Raw genomic sequence first — 20,113 nt, 5'->3', positions numbered from 1 at the left:
GGGGTAGAGCATCGCACTGCTCTGCACCGGGGAGCACCTCACACAAAGAAATAAAATTGGGGAACCTACCCTGCTGGGCCTGGAGGGTGCTAGGGGACCAGCACTTGCCGTGCAGCGCCTCACCTTACAACTTCAGGGGTCGTTGGGGTAGCCCTTCAGTGTTCACCTGCAATCCAGGCTGCTCACCGCACCAGCACACCAATACAATGAATGCCTCCAAGAGTGCTCTGGTACCTTTTACAGTGGGCTCTGGCCTGTGGCTGACTGGCTGGGCAAAGTGCGGGGACGCGGTCCAGAGGCCCAGGGGTGGGATCCACACCTGCTAGCAGTGAATGGAAGGAGGGGAGATTCAAGGTGCTTCGATGAGCTTCCAAACCACCACTGCTCATAGCCTCATCCCGGTCTGCTCTGGAACTGAAGACCGAGCTTTGGATGCTCCTTCCCTAGCTGGCAACATGGGGTATGGTCCTAATTTCTCATGTTCTATTTGAGCAGTTCGCATGTCACTTGGCCAGAGTCGTTGGTCTGCTCTACTCGAATAGCCTGCCATGCCCGCCTGGTTTGAGATGGTGCGCCTTACCAGCCACCAACATTGCGAGTGGTCGGGCCCAATGGACGCATGAAGTTGATGTCTAACTGGAGGAACTCTGAAATACGCCAGCATAAGGGACGCGGGCTCAGATATGCCTCGGCCCACGCCTGACACCAGCCCGCAATGCGATATCTCGGGAAAGTTTCAGCGTCCCAACGGCTGGGCAGGGCATGATGCTGTTTTGGGTAGGCAGGCGGGCTGCGGAAATGGGCGATTTAATATCACCCAGAGTCATTCCTTCAATCGCAATTATTACCGTCAATCTCACCTCACGATGGGGCACCCAGTATGTACCCACCCGTAAATAGCAGCACTGACATGGCGCACCTCACATATCCGTATCTCTGTCGCCCGTAGTCGGAAAGTGGTTAGGTGTCCTTTCGCATCGACTGCCCTGCGCCAATTCAGCCTCATCTGACGGGGCTAGCCGCCGATTCTTCACCGGTCTGTCACATTAGCCTTTAGTGCGGTCGACTGTCTATCCGCATATCCGCCAACCCGAATCTCTGTCTTGATCCAATCGAGTATCTTAGTAAGCCGCTCTCGTTCAGTGGAGAGAGGCGAGCACAGAGACCCCGTTCGATACCTAAACCAACGCAGCCAGCCAATCGATAGCCGCGGACTCGTTCTCGCATCCCACCCTGCCAGCGAAGAGACCTCACTGCAGTGTGTTCTGTGTCTTGCGTGCTATGCCATGTGGGGAAGAAGGAAGTCGTCACTGGCCAATTGAGCCTCATCTGTATGAGCGAGTGTGTGGCTGGTAGAAAATTTCCGTGATCTGAGCGACTTGCAATACCTGATTGTGACGAATTTCTTCAATCTACCTTTTGGACAACAAGAAACGTTTGTAAAAGGAGGCATACGACTGCTATACTTTGCGTGCATCGCCTCAAAATTTCCGAAATTCATCGCGCTCGTGGCCGAAGAGTCTGTTCCGGCGCTTTTACCCCGCGACTCATCCTCGTCCACCCGTCGCTCATCTCATCTCATTCCACAGCCCATCATGGCTTCTGCCAGTGAGATCGAAAACCCCGACCAGCTTGTTACCTCCGAAAACCCGGAACACCCTGCCAACCTCATCCCTTCTCTCTGCGCAAAATTCTGGCATCTCGGTTGGGTGACGGGTACTGGTGGTGGTGCCTCTATTCGTGATGGGTAAAGAATCTCCCCCAAATTGTCCCCTCATACAGAGCCATTGCGCTGCTATTGTTCACATACAAAATCTGTTTGTCGTATTGTTCCACCTCAAAGAACCATACTACACACACTATACAAAAACCGCTCACAAACATGATCGTACACTTACACGCTTTAGCGACCTCGTCTACATCGCCCCCTCGGGCGTCCAGAAGGAACTCATGAAGGCCCAGGACATCTACGTCCTCTCCCTCGCGGCCCAGGAAGCCTCGCTCAAGAACCGCGTCTACCTCCGCTCCCCGCCCTCCTACAAGCCCTCGCAGTGCACCCCGCTCTTCCTCGCCGCCTTCACCCGCCGCGGCGCCGGCTGCTGCATCCACACCCACTCCCACTGGGCCGTCCTCGTCACGCTCATCCTCGAGGGCCGCGGCCCGGGCAACGACAAGCTCTTCGAGATCAACAACATTGAGCAGATCAAGGGCTTCGGCAAGGGCTTCCACAAGCAGGGCAACCTCGGCTACCACGACACGCTCCGCATCCCCGTCATCGAGAACACGGCCCATGAGGAGGACCTGACCGAGTTCCTCGAGGAGGCCATGGACAAGTACCCCGACACCTACGCCGTGCTCGTCCGCAGGCATGGCGTCTACGTCTGGGGCGACAACGTCCACAAGGCCAAGACCCAGTGCGAGAGGTGAGTCAAATAAGTTGCCTGATTATGTTGACGCGCAGCATTGTCCCCCATCTTGCCTCTTGTGTGTCTCAGTGGATCGTCATGGCTAACACGGTCTGGTTTAGCTTGGATTATCTGTTCCAGTTGGCCGTTGAGATGAAACAGCTCGGCGTCCCCTGGCTCAGCGACATTCCAGTCACCGTACCTACTAGGAAATAGATGTAGCATGATATCAATAACCCAAAAGAATTCGAGTTTCCACTTTACCTATGCCCATGCCACAAGGACCCTTCTCGGTATCGATTGCGGGGTATTGCATGGTCGACAGCCAACACGCTCGCGCGAGGGAGGATATTGCCTGGCAAGTATCACAAACATATCGGGTGCACATCTAGACGAATCACAACGTGGTTGTCAAGGAAGTGGAATAGTTGATGATTTGCAGCAGACGATTTCTCGTCTACTGGCACATTACGATTGTTCCATATAGTCTGCCTACTCATTATTGACCGCATATACAGTATACATCTCCCAAGTGGTATCTTTCCATCATCATCACCTCCTGATCATCCAGCTCATTCGTATTTTTCCAACCTCAGATGCAAGAAACGAAGAATGCCTATTTCATTTACAGAAGGGCAGCAGCGACGACACCGATGACACCGAAGGCTGCGGAGCCAACGAGAGCGGGGGCAGCGTTTCCGGTAGTGGTTCCGCTGGCAGCAGAACCGGTGCCAGTAGCAGTTCCAGAGGCAGAGCCAGAAGCGCGGGTAGCAGAGCCGGTGGCGGCAGCAGTCTCGGAGCCGGTAGCAGTGGCAGCGGAGGCAGAGTTGCCGGAGCCAGAGCCAGAGCCAGAGCCAGAGCCGGAAGAGCCAGTGGGGTTGGGAGTGCCGCCGCTGGTGAAGTAGTACTCGGAGATGCAGCCGTCACGGCACTTGGCGAACTTCTCGGTGGCAGCGGCAGATCCGTCACCCTGGTCGCAAGCGGCAACGCACTCGGTGGTCTTGTTGATCTGGTCAGCGTTGGGGCTGGGGACCTGTATGAGCAGCACGTGTTAGCAATCTGTGATACAATCTCTGAGAAAGCTTGGCTTCATTGCGCCTCCGCCAGGGAGACACCCCAAACTTTGTATGTCAGACTTACAGCAATGCACTTGGCCTGGCAGTTGACGTCGGTGGCAGGGCAGGCAGCCAAGCACTTGGTGATGGCAGCCTGAGCTGAAGTCTCAGCAACGGCGGCGCTGGAAGTGGCAGAGGCTGAGGACTGGGCGCTGGCGACAACGGCGAAGACGCCGGCAACGAGGATGGAGGTGAAGCGCATTTTGGCTGGTGTTTGTGTGATGTGTTACACGGGTGTATTAAGAATATCGATAGTCGGTATTGGGTCACAACGAGAGTGATTGTAGCAGGCGTAAAGCAACGAACGTAGAGCAGAGGCTGAAGAGGGAGGGAGAGAAGGGAGAAGGGAATCATGTGGATGGACCGGAGGTGGGTTTATAATAGCATGTGCCCTGCGGGTGGTCTCTCCTCCTACACTAGGGGGAGGGAGAAAAAAAACCCATACCCATCTCTCCAGACGGGAAGTCGACATTGGACCAGGGCCTTTTCCTGCTTGGGGGTGTTGACAACCTGGGAAGCCAAGGTCCGCCCCAGGTGCCATGCTATGATTAGCCTCGAACTGGAGCGTTGCCGCCCCCCTTCTTCTCGTGGCTTCTCATCACACCCACCCCATCTCTTCAGCTGATGTCTTGTTCGTGTCCTGGGGCCCGGGTATGCACACTTGTGCCTGCACGCAAGGGCGGTGTCTGGAGGAGTGGCTAGACGGGGTCTTGGGTGTGAGCTCAGAGACTCCAAGGATACGGATACCCAACGACAGCACCGAGGGCAACAGCCAAGCAAGCCCAAGACTGCGCGAGAAAAGGCTCTGTCCTCGGCAAAGCAACGAGAAAGCGAGTGACTTGTGAGCCGCTCTTCCAGCCGGTTGCCCAGTCCCTGTTGCTGTGGGCAGAGACGCAAAAGCCAAACACAAGCGAGAAAGGGGAGCCATAGCAAGGTTGACTGACGATCGAATTGGATCGCGCCGCGTCCGGGGAAAGATTGGGGCCTCGAGACCTGCAGGCCGCCGCCCCTGGCTGCTCGATGGATTGTCCCAAGGAGGTTAAGGCACACGCCGTGCCTGACGTTAAATTGAAGAAGGTTGCCAGGTACTACTTCACGTAAGATTAGAGTAGAGGTACCTCCCGTCACCTTAACGGAGGTAAGGTAGGAGCCATTGAGAAGCCATTGGAAAGGTCGCGCTGGGCCCCTGCGAGGGAGACAGAGACCGGGAGAGATTGGGAGAAGGTTCCCTGTGACTCGTGAGGATGCCTGCGCAAGTGGATCTGCTCAGGACCAACTTGCCCAATTTTAAAATTGCGCTGGGCTTTTCCCTTTGGCGACTGTCGTGCACCCCCTCGTCTTGCCATGTTGATTCGCCCGTCGCCTGCTCCGTTCTCCATTGGAAGGACTTGCCGGGTACCCATTATTACATCAGTGTGGAGAGCCGTTGGTCTGGTGGTCTGTTCGTATTCCACTCTCGATGTTGTCGAGGCCTCTATCGAACCTTGCCACGGCTCCATCCACCATTTGTTGTTTGTTTGCACGCTGTTTTCCTCGGAGGGGCTTGGGATGGCTGACCTTTCGCGAAAGTACCAGGCCAGCGTGGTGTGGCAGTCGATTGACCTCGACTCGTGCAGACTTCGGACGAAGTTGGGTTGACAGCCAAGCAATGGCTAGGGGGGAAGGAGAAGGGGAAAAAAGAAAAAAAAAAAGAAAGAAAAAAAGGAGCACTCGTTGACCGTGACACGAAAGAAGCGCGTCTCGAGGAAATGCAAGGTTCCTGGGGAAATGGTACCGTATCATTGGCCCAAGTGACCTGCACCTGTTTCAGGGCCCCAACTCGACAGCGCACCTCAGTCGACCTGTCGACGGAACAAAGCGCTGGATGCTAGAGCGCCACACTCTATGCCACCGCTGCAGTAGCTTGGTGCCTGGCCTGCAGACTCGATTTTCTCGACGGCCCTCGTTTTTCTGCTAGAAGCAACAGACACTGGTACAAATGCCTGTCTAGGCCAAATTTCGGAACGTCCAGGAGGAATCAATGCAGCCGTGCGCCAACGGTCTGTTCTGAGGAGTCCAAAATGAGCACTAAATGCGAGGGAGTCTTAGCGAATCCCATCTGCCGCCAAGCTGTCGTACTTTTTCCTCCCAGGCACCATGGCTCGACACTCGACAATGAGTCGAAGGGAATAGCGATCCTCCATTCTTGAAGCGGCATCGGTGACTTCTTCTCCATCAGTCCACTGGGAATACTCCCCCAAGGCCCCTTGCGACCTGAATTCGTTTCAAACGACAATGAGTGACGGCTTCCAGCAGGGACGGCATGGACATCCGTCCAAACGAACTAATATCGGCCAGTTTCATTTGCGCACTTTACTCCCGACCGACAGCCGATCATCGTCATATGCCGTCACCCGTGAGCCAGCGCCGACTCCGAAACGGCAACGACTTACACAGGACCAGCGGGCTGGCATGGAGGGGATGCGCAGCGCCGTTTGGCACACACACACAGCATTCCCACCACCGCTCACATGCCCGTCGTCAGCAGCGGCGAATGGGAAAATCCAATGCCCAGTCCAATGAGTGTGTTCACTTCGCCTCATAGGATTTGCGTACGAAGTGCATGAATACGAGATGCCCATCAACCACACCACTCGGTCCTGGATCTGCGATCTACATCCTCCGGATGTAGTACCACCTCCCAAGACACCAATGCCGTGCCGGTAGGCCCGTACGAGCCACCACACCCGCCTGAGAGGAGGCGCCGTCAGGCCTCCGTGCGTGGCGATGCGCCAGTCCAACTCGCGTCCTTCTCCCGGTGTCATCGAAGAACGATTTGGAACGAAAAAAGGAATCCGTTCTGTTGTGGGAACGTCGACCTAAACGAAGCCGGTACCACCCCGGGCTGCTGCTACACAATTCTTTTGGTAATGGGAATAAACGAAATGGCACCGGCTGCATAGACCAATGCTGCCGTCCTGCCCGACCAGCCCATGGCCCGGAAATTTCACCACGTCATGCCGTTCTTCTTCCATCCGAACGTTAAAGGACTTTCAATGCGAAATGCGGCGATCCCTGCGCTGACTACACGCCATCTTATTGGCCAGTTGCCCAGTAGTTTTCGACTGCGTACTAGGAAGAGGGCATCTCAACGACATTTGTTAGATGTCAAAATAAGCTCGGCAGGACAGGACATGTGACGAGTCGCAAATCCGCCGTCTGATGTAAGACTGGTAGGGAGGCCGGCTTGAATATCAACCCAGGAGCGCCTAGTTTCAACGAAAGACTGGTGCCAGGAACAAAGAATAATCAACGGGGCATCTGACGGTTCAGAGACATGATGTGCGCCACCCCCAGCTCACCCATGAGCCGAGAGCTGGAAACACCATGGCGTGAATCGGGTATTTGACCATGTGATGGTATTTCTTCTTCTAACGAGACCGTCGGGCGTTTCGCGCCTAAACGATGCAATGCTAGCCTTGCACACCTGTCTGACTTTACAGCTCATCTCTCTGTCTAACCTCCTCTTGCGCCCCTTGCTTTAGATCATTGTCGGGCACCGGGGCAACCACGACCTCAGCATCAGGCTTCTCGTCAACAACACCATCGTCACCTTCTGTCGTCGCCTCTTCGCCGATCTCCGCAGGCATCTCCTCCACAATCTTACCCACCTTCTCAAGCAGTGATTCGGGATCCCCACCAACCGCCGCCGATCGTTGAGGCTCACGCACGTCCAATGTGGGCAAAGACTCGTCAGGGAGACCCTCGACGTCAATCTTTCCTTCGCCCCCAACAACCACGGACTCTGATGCGCCCCCGGAATTGGCGTACTTGACAACCGCCCTGCTGCTGCCGATGCTAACATTGAACATCAGCCGCAAGGGCAACCAGACCACCCACCACATCGGCCCATACAGCAACCTCCTAAACAACAGCCACGCCCCCGTAGCCATCAGCATGTAGAGAGCCGTCTGCAGGTACCACGTATCACTCTTTTGCGACCGCAACAATGTGCCCAGAAGATCCTTCGAGCTCGCCAGCATCGTGTCGAGGGAGCCGTACGACTCGTTGAGCTGCTTCAACGCCTGCGACGACTCCTCCAACGCTTGGTGCGCAAACTCGCTCCTCGCCAGCTCCGCAGCGATTCGTTCGTGCGTCTGTCGCAGCGCATTCGTGACATCGTTGCTCGCCCCTACCGTCTGCTTGTCGTCCTCTGTCAGGGAGCTCGTGTTCCAGTCGTCTTTGGCCTGGCGCACCTGCCGGTGCCGAACGATGTCGGGCAGCGGTGCCTTTTGCGCGCCGAGGGACGGGGAGGACGCTTCGGACACGGGTTGTGAATAGGACTGTAGGAGGAGCTCGCGCTCGAGGCGTTGCGCCTGTGTGAGGTTGCGCTTCGCTGTGAGCTGTGCCTTGCGGAAAGTGACTCGAGAACTACATTCCCAAGAAGTCAGTAAATGCCGTGAAAATCCCAGACAAGATGTTTGTGAACGAGGGAATTCCTTACCTTTTCAGCTCCTGCCTTAAGCGGTCGAGGCCATCTTTAAGCCGCGTCTTGGTGTGTTCCGCCTCGCTTCCCGGTCGCCCGTCCCTAAGGTCCTCGACCTCCTCGCCCAAAAGCTCAAGCTCCTCCTCTTCCTCCCTCAAGATCTGACTGATCTCGGAGCTCAGCTCTGCGCTGACATCGCTGTCCTCGTCCGCGCCGAGCGGCACTGAGCCAGGCTGAAACTTGAGATTCTGGAGCCTGTCGATGAGCTCCTTGAGCTGCCCCGTGGTCTCTTGCAGGGCCGTCAGGCGCTCCTGCAGACCCTCAAATGACATGTCGTCTCTGTAATTCGGCTTCGTTTGCTTGCAGAGTTTCGAGAAAGCGAATAATTAGAAGGCGTGCGGCGAATGTGGTGGTTTTGGCTTCCTAGGGAGCAAAGCTGGCCTTGCAGTGACGAAATGTCGTACCTGAGTGGGATCGCCACATCACCTATGCATGCCCCTGGCCCCGATACAGTGATATGCAGTAAACCCAGCCGAACACAAGCCACATCCGCCGTCCAAGCTCCCGGCCCCGAGCCACGCGGAAATTTTGGTGACAGCTTCACGATTCCGACCGCAGGGCCTTCAGGAAAAAAAGCTCCTCCGCCTTGAGACCCCTCCGAGAACGAGCATCAGGACATAGGAATCAATTGGCGTCACCGCCCAACACCGTTGCCCAAGATGATCACCAAATTCATGACCGAGATCACCACAAAGTTCAACCCTTTCTCTCCGGCAGCAAAGTCCGCACGCCTCTTCCTGTCCTTCATCCCGCCCACGGCCCGGTCGACGGGCATGGTGATCAACACTCAGCTCCTGCCCAAGGGCTCAACGGAGGCCCCGACTCTGAGCGTCAAATTCAGTACGTTTAGTCCCGCCCTGCCTCCGCTCGCTGCGGCTCTACGGGCTGCGATGCAGACCAGAGGACCAAGCGCCGGGAATGATCAGAAGCTAACTGAAAATTTGCAGAGGACGGCAAAGTGATGAACCTCGATTGCGAACGCTTGGGAGTCAAGAACCTCATTGAGGAGGTCGACCGGCACTCTCGTGGTCTGCAGAAGGCCGCCGACTTGACGGACTAAGGTGGGACATAGACGGAATGTGTATTATTATGGCATTTGCATGTACGGTACGGCGTTTATGGGATGGGCATGAACGATATCCCCAGGGAAATGTCGATTGAAGTATACATGGTGGCTCAAAAGGTGTAGCATGTTCGCAAAGCACAGAGAGGGGCTTAATATATAGCCATTAGCATGCAATAGGGCCGCTCACAGGGCTCATTTCCCAGCTCATCTTGATCTCACGCGCATTGGATCTGATATCATATGGGGAATTTTTACTTTTTGGTATTTCTAAGTTGACGCCTCCTCACAATCGGTCTTCGACTTTGTTTTCAGTTGCATTTACTAGCAAAGCGACAATACTTCCATGGAAAAGGAGGCGTCCGCTCGTACCTGCTCAGGCCGGCACTGAGCACGTTTATGCGGAGGCACCGCTGATGAAGAACCACTTGTCGATGGACGCGTCGATCTTCTCGGCGGGGAGCTCCTGGTGCTGGGGCAGAGGGGGGAGCTGCTCGGGGGCGGTGCGGGCGGGGGAGTGCTGGACGGTGACGTTGGCGCTGTAGGCAATGGTTAGTCGATGTGCTCTCTCAAAGGGTTTTGTCCAGGTGTCGCATGATGGACTTACGTAGAGACGGAGCCGGCAGCGGTCTTGCCGGTGATGAGTCTCTCCCAAGCCTCACCGCACTCACGAACGACGTCCATGGCGTAGCTGTGCGATATGTTAGCTATTGTCCAAACACGTCAAGCCATAGTCGAGACCGACCTCTTGTTCTTGCACTCGCCAGTGAAGGCGAACTGGTTCTCGGGCTTTCCGTCAGGGATCTTGTAGATGCGGAACCACTCGTTGGTGGCACGGAGAAGGCCGGGCAGGTGGCGCTCGACGTCCTCGACGTCGTTCAACTTGGGAGCCAGGGGGTCGTTGACGTCAATAACGATGACCTTCCAGTCGGTCTCCTCCTCGTCGAGAAGGGCCATGACACCGAGGACCTTGACCTGCTTGACCTGGCCGGTGTAGCCAACAAGCTCACCGATCTCGCAAACATCGAGCGGGTCGTTGTCACCCTTGGCCTTGGTCTCGGGGTGGACAGCGTTGGGGTCCTCCCAGGTCTGGGGATGGGTTAGACAACGTTGTGTGCAGCGGTTCTTGAGACGGCGAGCTATCGTACCTGGGGGAAGGCACCGTAGTTCCACAGGTAACCCTTGTGGGGGAAGCAGTTGCGGACGTAGCGAAGCTTGCCCTTCTTGATGTCCTGCTTGATGGGGTTGAGGAGCTCCTCCTTGGAGATCTGTGTTCGAAGTGTCGGTCAGCGCCACATGCCCATTGTGTGTTTTTCTACCCCCGACTAGAATCAACAATGTTTGCAATTGCCAACAAAGGCAGCTGCGTACATGAGATTCATTGAGGGGTTGAAGGTCAATCATACCTCAAGCTTGGCGTTGGTCCAGCGGGGGATCTCGACGACCATGTTCAGGATGGTCTGCTCGGCGTTGGCGTACAGAGGAATGTCGTGGAAAGGGGAGACGGGGACGCCATCCTTCTCGACGTAGACGCGGTGCTCGAGGGTGTTGGGAGCACCGACCTTGCGGACGGAGTACTGAGAAGCCATGGTGGTGTCTTGCTTGTGCAGGCTCGGGTCAGAGTCTTTGGAGATGGTAGAGAAGTGGCGGGCAATCTGAGCGGTGCGCCGGGAGGGAATTTTGGATTTAATATCGGCTGCAGCAGATTGTGATGGAGGAGGAGGGGTGCTGCGGTTGGCGGATGATGCAAGGAGGGATGGAGGGGGAGGGGTAGCAGACCCGGCTGTTAGCTTGGTGCGTGCCGCCAGGGTTGCTGAGTGATTGGCCCGGGACGGGGCCTGAATCGGGGACAGAGGTGAGAGGGTGGAACGGGCGCTGGGTCGGGCGGACGGTACGACGCCTGGGAGCGAGCCTGAGCCTGAGCCGGAGGGTGACTTCGCTGAGAAGAGACGTGTCTTGGTGAGCGTTGGCTGCAGCTTAATGCCTCGTAAGAGCGGCATGTATACAGTGGGTGAATGGAAAGACGGAAGAAGGGAAGGGTGTCGTAGATGGGGATTAGGGGGTTTAAGCTCTGTTACAGCACACGTCTTCAGAGGGATAACTGCTAAGTCGGTCTGTGAGCGGTGTCTGCATCCGAGGTTCGACGGGAGAGAAGAGGTGCGCCAGACGCTAAGGCGAAGACGAAGCCGGACTCTCAGGTCTTGTTGAGCTCGGTAGCTCGGTGGTTCTGCGGTGGGAGGGGCGCTGGAGCTCTCACCTTCGGATTTAGAAACACTGCGCCGTACACGCGGCAATCGGGGCTGCAAGTCTGCTGTTGATACAACGGGGCAAGCAAGGCAAGGGACGAAACCGGGAGAACCTCTTGGTCTGCGTTCTGGGGCCTCTGTCGCGACAGCAACCTTGCCGAAAAATCTTTACCAGCCTCAGGCGCTATTGTCTGATCCCTGTAAACTGCCCCTCAATTACCCCTCCACCGCATCTTGGACAGTGAATGCACAACGCAGTATCCATGAAGTGTCATGGCTATATCGAGTACAGCAAGGATATGAAGCCAATTGAGCCGTTCCCGTGAGGTGGCAAAGCTGTAGATAGGTATTGGTTTGCACACGAGAAGCCAGCAAACATGCCGAGTCGAATTGCGGCATGGAGTCAGCTACTGACCGACATTCCAGGTTCACATGTGAGAGCTATGACACCTTGAGGTCCTCTCCAACAATTTGGCCCGGACAAACCCAAGCTCATCAAGCCCATTCAAAGCTGTTTCTTCAAGACCGTCTGCGTCTCCTGCATGCCAATACTCCGCTTGTGTTGACATGATAGTTGCTGGCGGTTGAGGATGCAACAGGAATGATACAAGCGGTCGTTCGCTGGCAATCTCTATGTCTTCGTTATGTTTATTCTTGTCATTATAACTGCACTTGCTAGTATCACCCGAAAAGTCTGTCCTGATTTGCGCCGTACATCACAGAGAGGCGAAGTATAGTAACTGCTATGTGTTCCAGGAGGTGTACATAGAAAAGACTGCCCTAGACTGTTAGTATCATTGCATGTAATCTAACTCTACTGATTCGGGTCTGGCCAAATCTACCTGTAGGAGGAATAGTCGGTTAGACCAGAGAATCATAGACAACGCCAATAAAATTAAGCAATGCAGAGTCTTGGGCAAAGGGTCGGATTCAACGAGACCTTTCAATGTTGTGAGTTCGATTGAAGAAAGATTAAGTGGGTCCATTTCGATAAACGCTTATCGATAAGGCACAGCCTGTCACTTTTCTCCGTTGCTAACCCGTCAAGGCATCGCCGCATTGAAGATCCCTCGCGCGCAAGACTCACATCTTCTCCAGTCGCAGACTATGTGGCATAATTTCTGTCCCTGACATGTCGGTTCGCAGTATCCTCAAAACGATGGCATCCGAGATCAAGAGAGTTCCTATCCCCCGTCGCGGGGTCGACTACAGGGGCAAGATCGTCCTTGCGCCGATGGTCCGCTCTGGCGAACTCCCCTCTCGCCTCCTAGCCCTGCATTACGGTGCCGACCTGGTCTGGGGTAAGTCGCAAACACGCAAAAGCACAATGACTCAACTGACAAGTTCATAGGACCCGAGACTGTCGATAAAGCCATGATCGGCACCACGCGCCGAGTAAATCCCGTCACGAATACGATCGACTGGACCAAGGTCCCCTCCTTTGGCCAGAAGAACCCTCCTAAAACGAATCCCGAAGCTTTGATCTTCAGCACCCTCCCTGAAAAAGAGGCCGGCAAGCTGATATTTCAAATCGGAACGGCCGACCCTGAGCTTGCAGTTCAAGCGTCAAGGCTCGTTGCGGCGGATGTGGCTGGTATCGATGTCAACGCCGGCTGCCCCAAGCCCTTCAGCATCAGCGGCGGCATGGGCGCGGCCTTGCTGAAGACTCCGGACAAGCTTTGCGCCATTCTGGAAGCTCTTGTCACGAACATCATGCCCGAGTTTGAAATTGGCATCAGCGTCAAGATCCGTCTGCTGTCCACCCCCGAGGAGACAGAAGCTCTGGTACGAAGACTATGCGCCACTGGCATTACCGGCCTGACGATTCACTGCCGAACGACTCCCATGCGCCCCAGAGAACGCGCAATCCGCAACGATCTGCGCATGGTCGCTGAAATCTGCCATGAGTTCGGTGTTGCCTGTATCATGAATGGCGACGTTGAGGGCCGCGACCATGCCGTGGACCTCATTAAGGAGTACGGCGTCGACGGCGCCATGATCGCCACGTCTGCAGAGGCGAACTCGAGCTGCTTCCGTGCGGGCGTCGACGGAGGCGTAGCATCGTGGGAAGAGGTCGCTGCAACGTACGTCAAGTATGCCTTGGAGGTTGCCAACAAATTCGGCAACACCAAGTATTTGCTGTGCCAGATCGTCCCCGGAAAGAGTGGCATGTACCAGAAGATGAACCAGTGCAAGACCTACACCCAAATATGCCGAGCGCTTGGTCTCGACGATCTCATGGATCTTGCTCGACAAACAGACTGGGACAAGGGCATCGATCCAGAGGGCTCAGGCAAACCAGAAAAAGCCGAAAAAGCCGAAAAGAAAGCCAATCCCAGTGCTATGGCAGCTGGTGGTAACATGAAGGCGAGCCGGGACAGCCAGACATCCCGAAAAATGTCTGAGCGAGGGGTCACTGCCGCTGCTGAGTCGAAAAAAGCGGCTGTCCCTTTGCAGACATGAGATGGTGATTTTGACGTTTAATCGGGAGGTGGTTTGCATCGAAGGCGTTTAGCGGGGTAACAACAAAGCATAGCAACACAAATATCACAATACCCCAGGCCGGCCACAGATAATAGGGAAGACTAGATCTTTTTATGCACGAGCTGCGCATAGTCAGAAATATCAAGAAGCTGAGTAACTTCACTCAAGCACATTTCTTCATGATGATAAGTTTTGTGGAATTACAAAGGAACCGTCAGCAGCGGCTCTGGCCGCTTCTGCTTCTATGATACAGTCCCAACCCTTCTTTTATTTGCCCTTCTTCACCCAGTCCTCAACAGTCTCACGAGCATCCGTGACCTTCTCATCGACATATCGTACACCAATCTGGCTGTGAATCTTTGCCGCCCTCAAGCTGTCCTCGATGCTGTGGCGAATCTGGAGATGTCCCTGGGCGATGACAGGGAAGCGCTGCTCGTACTTCCAGGCAAGGTTGGAAACATTGCCCATGGTAATGGGCAGAACAGTCCAGCCGGCGGTGATACCAAGGGCCAAGGGCGCGGTGGCGCGGAGAATGACACTGCGGTTGCGGGTGATGATGCTGCCGGCCATGGCAGCGACGAGGACGTAGATGGCGCCGGGCATCAGCTTCTCGCCGCTCTCGCGGGGAGGTGCCAGGGATGCGATCGTGCTGGTGAAGGATTGCTCGAGGTTGAAGGCGCGGTCCATCGTGCGGTTGACGGCATCCTCAGCGCCGACGGCATATTGGTACAGACCCAAGCGGGCCTTGCCGATCTGGACGGCCAGACGTTCGGTAGGCGTAGGTCCTCGGGGCTTGGATGGCTCCTCGGCCGGAGGGAGCTGTTCCGTCGGGGGAGGAGGAGGGAGGGTTCCGCTGGTCGGGAGAGGCGCCGGCTCGTCGTAAATCGGCTTCTTAGACTGCGGAAACATTAGTATTGTGTGCGTATTGACTAGGAGTCCGGCTGCGGACGTACCTGGGCGGTCTCGGGAGCTTCAGCATGGACAGTCCGGGGAGCCAGGGCGAATCCCATCACGACGGTCGCTGCCAACGGCGCGGCGCGCTTTTGCTTTAATGTCAGCTGTCGAGTAAACCATGAAGCAACAGGATACCACGACTTACCCGTTGTAGCAACACTCTAGCAGCCATGGTCCACTCAATTGGTCGATTGAGGGAATTGGATGTTGGTCTCGCGAGAATATTTGGAAGTATGATGTACAGGAAAGTCTCCAGGCCCACGCTGCGGCTATTTCCGGAGCTCGGGAATTCGATAATGCACCTCGCCCAAACCTGGAAGCACCTACCTGGAGCACCTGCACAACCTTGCACAAAAATTCGGTCCATGCACCCGCATGCGCAACTAATCGCATTGCCGGCAATTCTACTTCACCCAAACATATTTCTACAATTCCGGATACAGATCCGAACTCACCCAACTCCCCATTTCCTTGTATCCTTACAACTAGATCTTTTGCCCCGACCAGCAGTTATGGTCTTTACGTCGAAGGGCTTTTCATAATGTTCAAACCCCCAAACCGCGGCCTCTGGGTCTGCACTCAATGTGTTCGACAAGCTTCCCGCGGCCAACAGCGCCGGTGGATGGCAGCCGCCTCCGGCGCCGCCCCCTCGAGTCTGCCCGCCGACCATGCACCCCCGGGTAGAAACGCTGACGATGCGATCCTGCGGGAACTCTTCGACTCTCCCTCCCGTGTAGCAAAAGCATTCAAGGCTGCTGGCCCAAGCGTCGGCCTGTTCAAGAACCGATACCTCACGAGCCCAAATGGATTCTACGTATTTGCTCGCCGAAGCTTGGACAAGGCGCAGAAGATTGTCCATCGAGTCCTCCATGCGTCGACTGCTTCCGAGTATCAGGACATTGTCAAGGACTTGGATCGGTTGAGTGACCTGCTCTGCAGAGTCCTCGATCTCTCAGATTTTGTCAGAATGACGCACCCTGACCCGAGGTTCCAGCAAGCAGCTGCAGGGGCCTGGTCCATGGTATACCAGTACATGAACCAACTCAACACCATGACTGGGTTGAGCGACCAGCTTGTGAAGGCGATGGCAAAACCCGACGTTGTTGCGGCTTGGTCGGAGGAGGAGAGAACGGTGGCAGAGATACTGAAGTTGGACTTTACGAAGTCGGCCGTCGACCTCCCCCAGCAAGAACGTGACCGATTCGTCGACCTCTCTCAGCAGATTAGTGAGGTTGGATCTGCCTTCGTCTCGAACATGGCCCCTGCAAAGAGGGAAGTTGTGCTGCCGTCGTCCAATTTCTATGGGTTGTATCCCAGCATCGCTCGAGCACTTACGATGAGGGGCAAGTTGCGCCTCCCCACCACCGGGCCTGAAGCTCAGGCCGCACTCCGAAGCGTCAAGGACGAGAACACCCGGAAGGAAGTTTTCACAGCGATGCGCACTGCTTCGAAGCAAACCGTGAACCTGCTGGAGACTATGCTGAAGCTGCGAGGTGAGCTGGCGAATCTGGCCGGCTTTTCCAGCTACGCCCACCTTGCCTTGAAAGACAGGATGATGGCCAAGTCCCCCAGTGCAGTGTTGCAGTTTCTCCACGCGCTGCAAAAGTACAACACGCCCATGGTGCAGGCGGAAATGGCAGACCTGTTGAAGTTGAAGCAGACCCGCCTTGACAGCACGTCTACTCAGATCCATCCCTGGGACAAGGATTTCCTAATGGATGGCATGAGGGCTGAAATGAGACTTCCCGTTCGTCATCCTGACCACCTTCCCTCCTTCTTCTCGATCGGCACCGTCATGCAGGGCATGTCAAGGCTATTCACTCGTCTTTACGGCATTTCGTTCAAACCTAGGGAGTCGCAGCCAGGCGAGACCTGGCACGAAGATGTGCGACGTTTGGATGTTGTCACTGATACTGGCGACTTGATCGCAGTTCTGTACTGCGACTTATTCTTCCGAGAGGACAAGTCGCCTAACCCTGCTCATTTTACGGTGCGATGTTCTCGTGCAATTGCTCCTTACGAGGTCCAGGAGGCAGCGGAAGACCTGCACCACAACTCGTCTGACTTGCCCAAGTTTGAAAGACCCGAGCAAGCTGCCAACGATGGCATGGAGAGCTTACAGGAGAACGGCGTCTTGATGCAGTTGCCAACGATCGCCTTGGTCTGCGATTTCCCCAAGCACGATGCAAACAGCTCTGCACCAGCGCTACTGTCGTACTATCAAGTCGAGACCCTGTTCCATGAGATGGGTCATGCCATCCACTCGATCCTTGCCCGCACGAAGCTTCAGAACGTTGCCGGCACGAGATGTGCCACCGATTTTGCCGAGCTCCCTTCCACCCTGATGGAGCATTTTGCCGCCGACCCATCAGTTCTTGGCTTGTTCGCGCGTCATTGGAAGACGGATGAACCTTTACCTTACAAAATGGTCGCGGAACGGATCCGCCTGGCCAAGCGTTTCGAGGGCATCGACACCGAGAACCAGATTCTTCTGTCTCTTCTCGACCAGTCCTATCACGCCCCGGAAGTCACCGAAGGTTCCTTCAACTCAACAAAGGTCTACCACGATCTGCAGAGGCAATACGCTCAGGGCGGCCCCGATCCTCCCGGCACCTGCTGGCAAGGCTTTTTCGGCCATCTTCACGGCTATGGCAGCACCTACTACAGCTACGTCTTTGACCGCGTGCTTGCTGAGCGAGTTTGGAGGGTCGTGTTCAAAGCCGGCGCGGATGGCAAGGCGCTGGACCGCGCCAACGGAGAGAGGCTCAAGGAGAAGCTCCTCAAGTGGGGTGGGAGCCGCGACCCGTGGCAGTGTCTCGCGGATACGCTACAGGATGATCGCCTTGCTAAAGGTGACGACAAGGCCATGGCGCTCGTCGGTAGTTGGGGTATCAAAGACGACCATGTTTGAGATCGTCCTTTTCCGCGCTGGATTGTACAATTAAGAAATACTATCGCTGCAAGATGCGATACTGTTCACCATAGACTTTGTTCTTTTGCTTTCAGCAACTCCACTATACAACGATAGCGCCTGCCCTGTTGTCGAGCACAGGATTGGGACAACCTGTTGCCGGTACATAAATTGCCGTTGCTTCAATTCGAGGCGACTTGCCGAATGGGGCAAGTTCCGAACCATAGAAGAAGACGAGTATATCATCTAGAGCTGCGCCTCTCTGCGAAGCCGCTGAGGGACAAAGGAGAGAACGACTGGTTTTCCACCGCGGAAGTATCACGCAGGGAATAATTCGCAGCAGCAGCAGTGACAATGCCATTGCGTATGATTACCATAGATGAATAGACGTTCATACAGACAAGAGGCGCTCGGGGTTCTTTGGGGCCGAGATGGTGGCGTCGACCGGTGCATCGTGAAAGCCCACCGTCAAAGCTTGTCGCTCTCACCTCCTTTCAGCCGCTTGGGCTAGCTTCAAACTAAAGGCGCGATCCTTCTCATCTCGATTGTATAAACACCCCAAGGATCCCTGGCTCGGCAATCTCTTGCTCGTCGTCGCGTCTGTTTTCTTGTGTTTCTCCTATTCTCATGATCCCGTCCCCATGATGCTCCTCCCGATCTTGCTGGTCTCGGCCCTGGCGGGGCAGGGGTTATCGCAGAGCACGGCGACGTCTGCTTCGCCGTCTGCTTCTTCGGCTGCCACGCCATGCTATGTATGTCAACCAATGTTTGTTTTCCATGTTTTCAAGATGGGCGTGTTTAAGCTGACAGAATTCTTTTTCCGCGCTGCAGGTCCATTGTTTCTCGCAGTTCCTGGTGGGCATGACCGACTCGTGCAAGACGAAATGCGCCTGCGCGGGCTCCTCTCTCCTGAGCGACTTTGAGTGCTGCATGGCAGACTGCCCTGCGGACCAACAAGCCAACATGACGCTCTCTGTGCAGAACTCTTGTACGGACGGCAAGGACCTGAAGCTCGAGTACACCTGCGCGAACACCACCCCAGACACCACAACAGCCGCGACATCGTCGACCCCGACGGCGCTGTTCACTTCGATAGTGCTGGTATCCGCCCAGACGGCCGAGGGGAGTGCCGCTACAGGTAGCGCGGGCGGGATCGGCGGCGGGATCGGGAGTGATGGCGGGGGAGGCGGGGCGTCGCCGACTGTCGGGCTCGGGGTGGGTCTCGGAGTCGGGCTGCCGCTGGCGGCGGCGATTGTGGCGGGCCTTGCGTTTCTGTGGAAGCGGTCGAGCAAGAGGAGGAGGAGCCGTGGGTTGGATTCCAGGGGCGGACCGGCAGGGGGGTCGGCGGATGGTGTTGGGAGGACCTTTGTGTTTCCGAGCACGATGGTTCTGCCGACACCGGGGCTGCCGCCGGGGGAGGCGCAAGAGTCGAAGGATCTTGCGGGTGAGATGGAGATTACGCCTCTTGAGATGCTGGGTGATTCGAGACACCGTCAGGAGTTGTCAGTTTGAAATGTAGATTTGACTCAAAATATTTCACGCAGGAACACTCTGCGTTGTATATGCTCTATTAATGTAATTCTATTGCAAAGCGTCCTGTTTCCGATACGACTCTCAGGCTTGTGGTTTGTCTTGCTACATATAACCATCTGGTGTGCATATCTTAGGTTGCAAAAGATACTGCCATGCCTAATTTTCCTGAGAGATTGTACGACAGGGGCCATCCGCAAGGTTGACGATGAATAAGTTTCCAGGTCCGGTGCTCAAGGTAAGTACATTGCGCCAGCAAAGCAAAACAACTAGACGCCGATGTCAGTCATGGAACTGGGTATGTTACTTGACGGAATACTCACAAGAGCCAAGATTCCTCCCTCCGCCTTGTCATCTTTTTCCCGCTCACGCAGCCTTCTCCGGCGACGTTCCGGCTCCTCGCGCACGAGCAGGCCCCGGCGAAGATCCGCAACGTCTCCTGTTAAGGAAGAGTCTTCATCGCCTGTCAGTGTCTTTTCTATGTAATGCAGTCATGCTCTAGCTGACGTACCGTTATCTTCACGCCTGGAATTCCGCTTACGTTCGTCCGTTTGGCAGTCTTTGGTCACCTCGCCTTTCACCGAGTCGTTGGTGCTACAGAGTGTGGCGCCATCCAGAGACTTGCGCTTAGAATCGTTTGGGAGCATTGTATGAGAATTCTTGCAAGGGCCGATTTGTGTGCTCTGCGGTATTCGGAAGCTGGGTGTGTTGTGGTCTCGGAGACGTTGAATTACAATTGATGAACGTCGTCGTGATAGTTATTGCCAGGTATGATGAACAAGTTCAATCACATGAAGGCAAAACACTGCCACAAATTTGAGGCATGGCCAACAAAAAGGCAACATAGGTGTCCGCCTGACGAATTGTTGTTGGGCGTTTG

General features: G+C 55.5%; 9 protein-coding genes across 9 annotated transcripts; 4 read left to right on the top strand and 5 right to left on the bottom strand.

Annotated features, from left to right (window-relative positions):
- Positions 1–1,595: 1,595 nt before the first annotated feature.
- Positions 1,596–2,621, top strand: MDE1 (Methylthioribulose-1-phosphate dehydratase; the record flags this gene model as incomplete). The annotated part of the gene is made up of 3 exons (XM_037315896.1): positions 1,596–1,747; positions 1,908–2,423; positions 2,528–2,621. The coding sequence occupies 3 exons, from the start codon at positions 1,596–1,598 to the stop codon at positions 2,619–2,621; spliced, it is 762 nt and encodes a 253-aa protein (XP_037185028.1).
- Positions 2,622–3,030: 409 nt separating this feature from the next.
- On the bottom strand, positions 3,031–3,722 carry CGCA056_v000634 (uncharacterized protein; the record flags this gene model as incomplete). The annotated part of the gene is made up of 2 exons (XM_037315895.1): positions 3,031–3,438; positions 3,546–3,722. 2 exons carry the CDS (start codon positions 3,720–3,722, stop codon positions 3,031–3,033), a joined length of 585 nt encoding a protein of 194 aa, XP_037185027.1.
- A 3,274-nt stretch (positions 3,723–6,996) lies between these two features.
- On the bottom strand, positions 6,997–8,317 carry CGCA056_v000633 (uncharacterized protein; the record flags this gene model as incomplete). The annotated part of the gene is made up of 3 exons (XM_037315894.1): positions 6,997–7,357; positions 7,415–7,930; positions 8,004–8,317. The coding sequence occupies 3 exons, from the start codon at positions 8,315–8,317 to the stop codon at positions 6,997–6,999; spliced, it is 1,191 nt and encodes a 396-aa protein (XP_037185026.1).
- Positions 8,318–8,704: 387 nt separating this feature from the next.
- CGCA056_v000632 (54S ribosomal protein L44) lies at positions 8,705–9,105 on the top strand (the record flags this gene model as incomplete). Its single annotated transcript, XM_037315893.1, has 2 exons — positions 8,705–8,885; positions 8,993–9,105. The coding sequence occupies 2 exons, from the start codon at positions 8,705–8,707 to the stop codon at positions 9,103–9,105; spliced, it is 294 nt and encodes a 97-aa protein (XP_037185025.1).
- Positions 9,106–9,505: 400 nt separating this feature from the next.
- ipp-1 (Inorganic pyrophosphatase) lies at positions 9,506–10,697 on the bottom strand (the record flags this gene model as incomplete). Its single annotated transcript, XM_037315892.1, has 5 exons — positions 9,506–9,647; positions 9,716–9,799; positions 9,854–10,197; positions 10,257–10,376; positions 10,515–10,697. The coding sequence occupies 5 exons, from the start codon at positions 10,695–10,697 to the stop codon at positions 9,506–9,508; spliced, it is 873 nt and encodes a 290-aa protein (XP_037185024.1).
- Positions 10,698–12,513: 1,816 nt separating this feature from the next.
- Positions 12,514–13,817, top strand: CGCA056_v000630 (tRNA-dihydrouridine(20) synthase; the record flags this gene model as incomplete). The annotated part of the gene is made up of 2 exons (XM_037315891.1): positions 12,514–12,655; positions 12,706–13,817. The coding sequence occupies 2 exons, from the start codon at positions 12,514–12,516 to the stop codon at positions 13,815–13,817; spliced, it is 1,254 nt and encodes a 417-aa protein (XP_037185023.1).
- Positions 13,818–14,105: 288 nt separating this feature from the next.
- On the bottom strand, positions 14,106–14,964 carry MIC26 (MICOS subunit MIC26; the record flags this gene model as incomplete). Its single annotated transcript, XM_037315890.1, has 3 exons — positions 14,106–14,735; positions 14,792–14,878; positions 14,938–14,964. The coding sequence occupies 3 exons, from the start codon at positions 14,962–14,964 to the stop codon at positions 14,106–14,108; spliced, it is 744 nt and encodes a 247-aa protein (XP_037186018.1).
- Positions 14,965–17,217: 2,253 nt separating this feature from the next.
- Positions 17,218–17,703, top strand: CGCA056_v000628 (Mitochondrial intermediate peptidase; the record flags this gene model as incomplete). The annotated part of the gene is made up of 1 exon (XM_037315889.1): positions 17,218–17,703. One exon carries the CDS (start codon positions 17,218–17,220, stop codon positions 17,701–17,703), a length of 486 nt encoding a protein of 161 aa, XP_037186019.1.
- A 625-nt stretch (positions 17,704–18,328) lies between these two features.
- On the bottom strand, positions 18,329–19,880 carry CGCA056_v000627 (uncharacterized protein; the record flags this gene model as incomplete). Its single annotated transcript, XM_037315888.1, has 5 exons — positions 18,329–18,438; positions 18,512–19,176; positions 19,480–19,502; positions 19,557–19,687; positions 19,745–19,880. The coding sequence occupies 5 exons, from the start codon at positions 19,878–19,880 to the stop codon at positions 18,329–18,331; spliced, it is 1,065 nt and encodes a 354-aa protein (XP_037186024.1).
- Positions 19,881–20,113: the final 233 nt, after the last annotated feature.

The sequence above is a fragment of the Colletotrichum aenigma genome (genome assembly GCF_013390185.1).
Source record: "Colletotrichum aenigma strain Cg56 chromosome Unknown KSG_Cg56_contig01, whole genome shotgun sequence".
NCBI lineage: Eukaryota > Fungi > Ascomycota > Sordariomycetes > Glomerellales > Glomerellaceae > Colletotrichum > Colletotrichum aenigma.
This window is presented reverse-complemented; position numbering and strand designations above follow the sequence as displayed.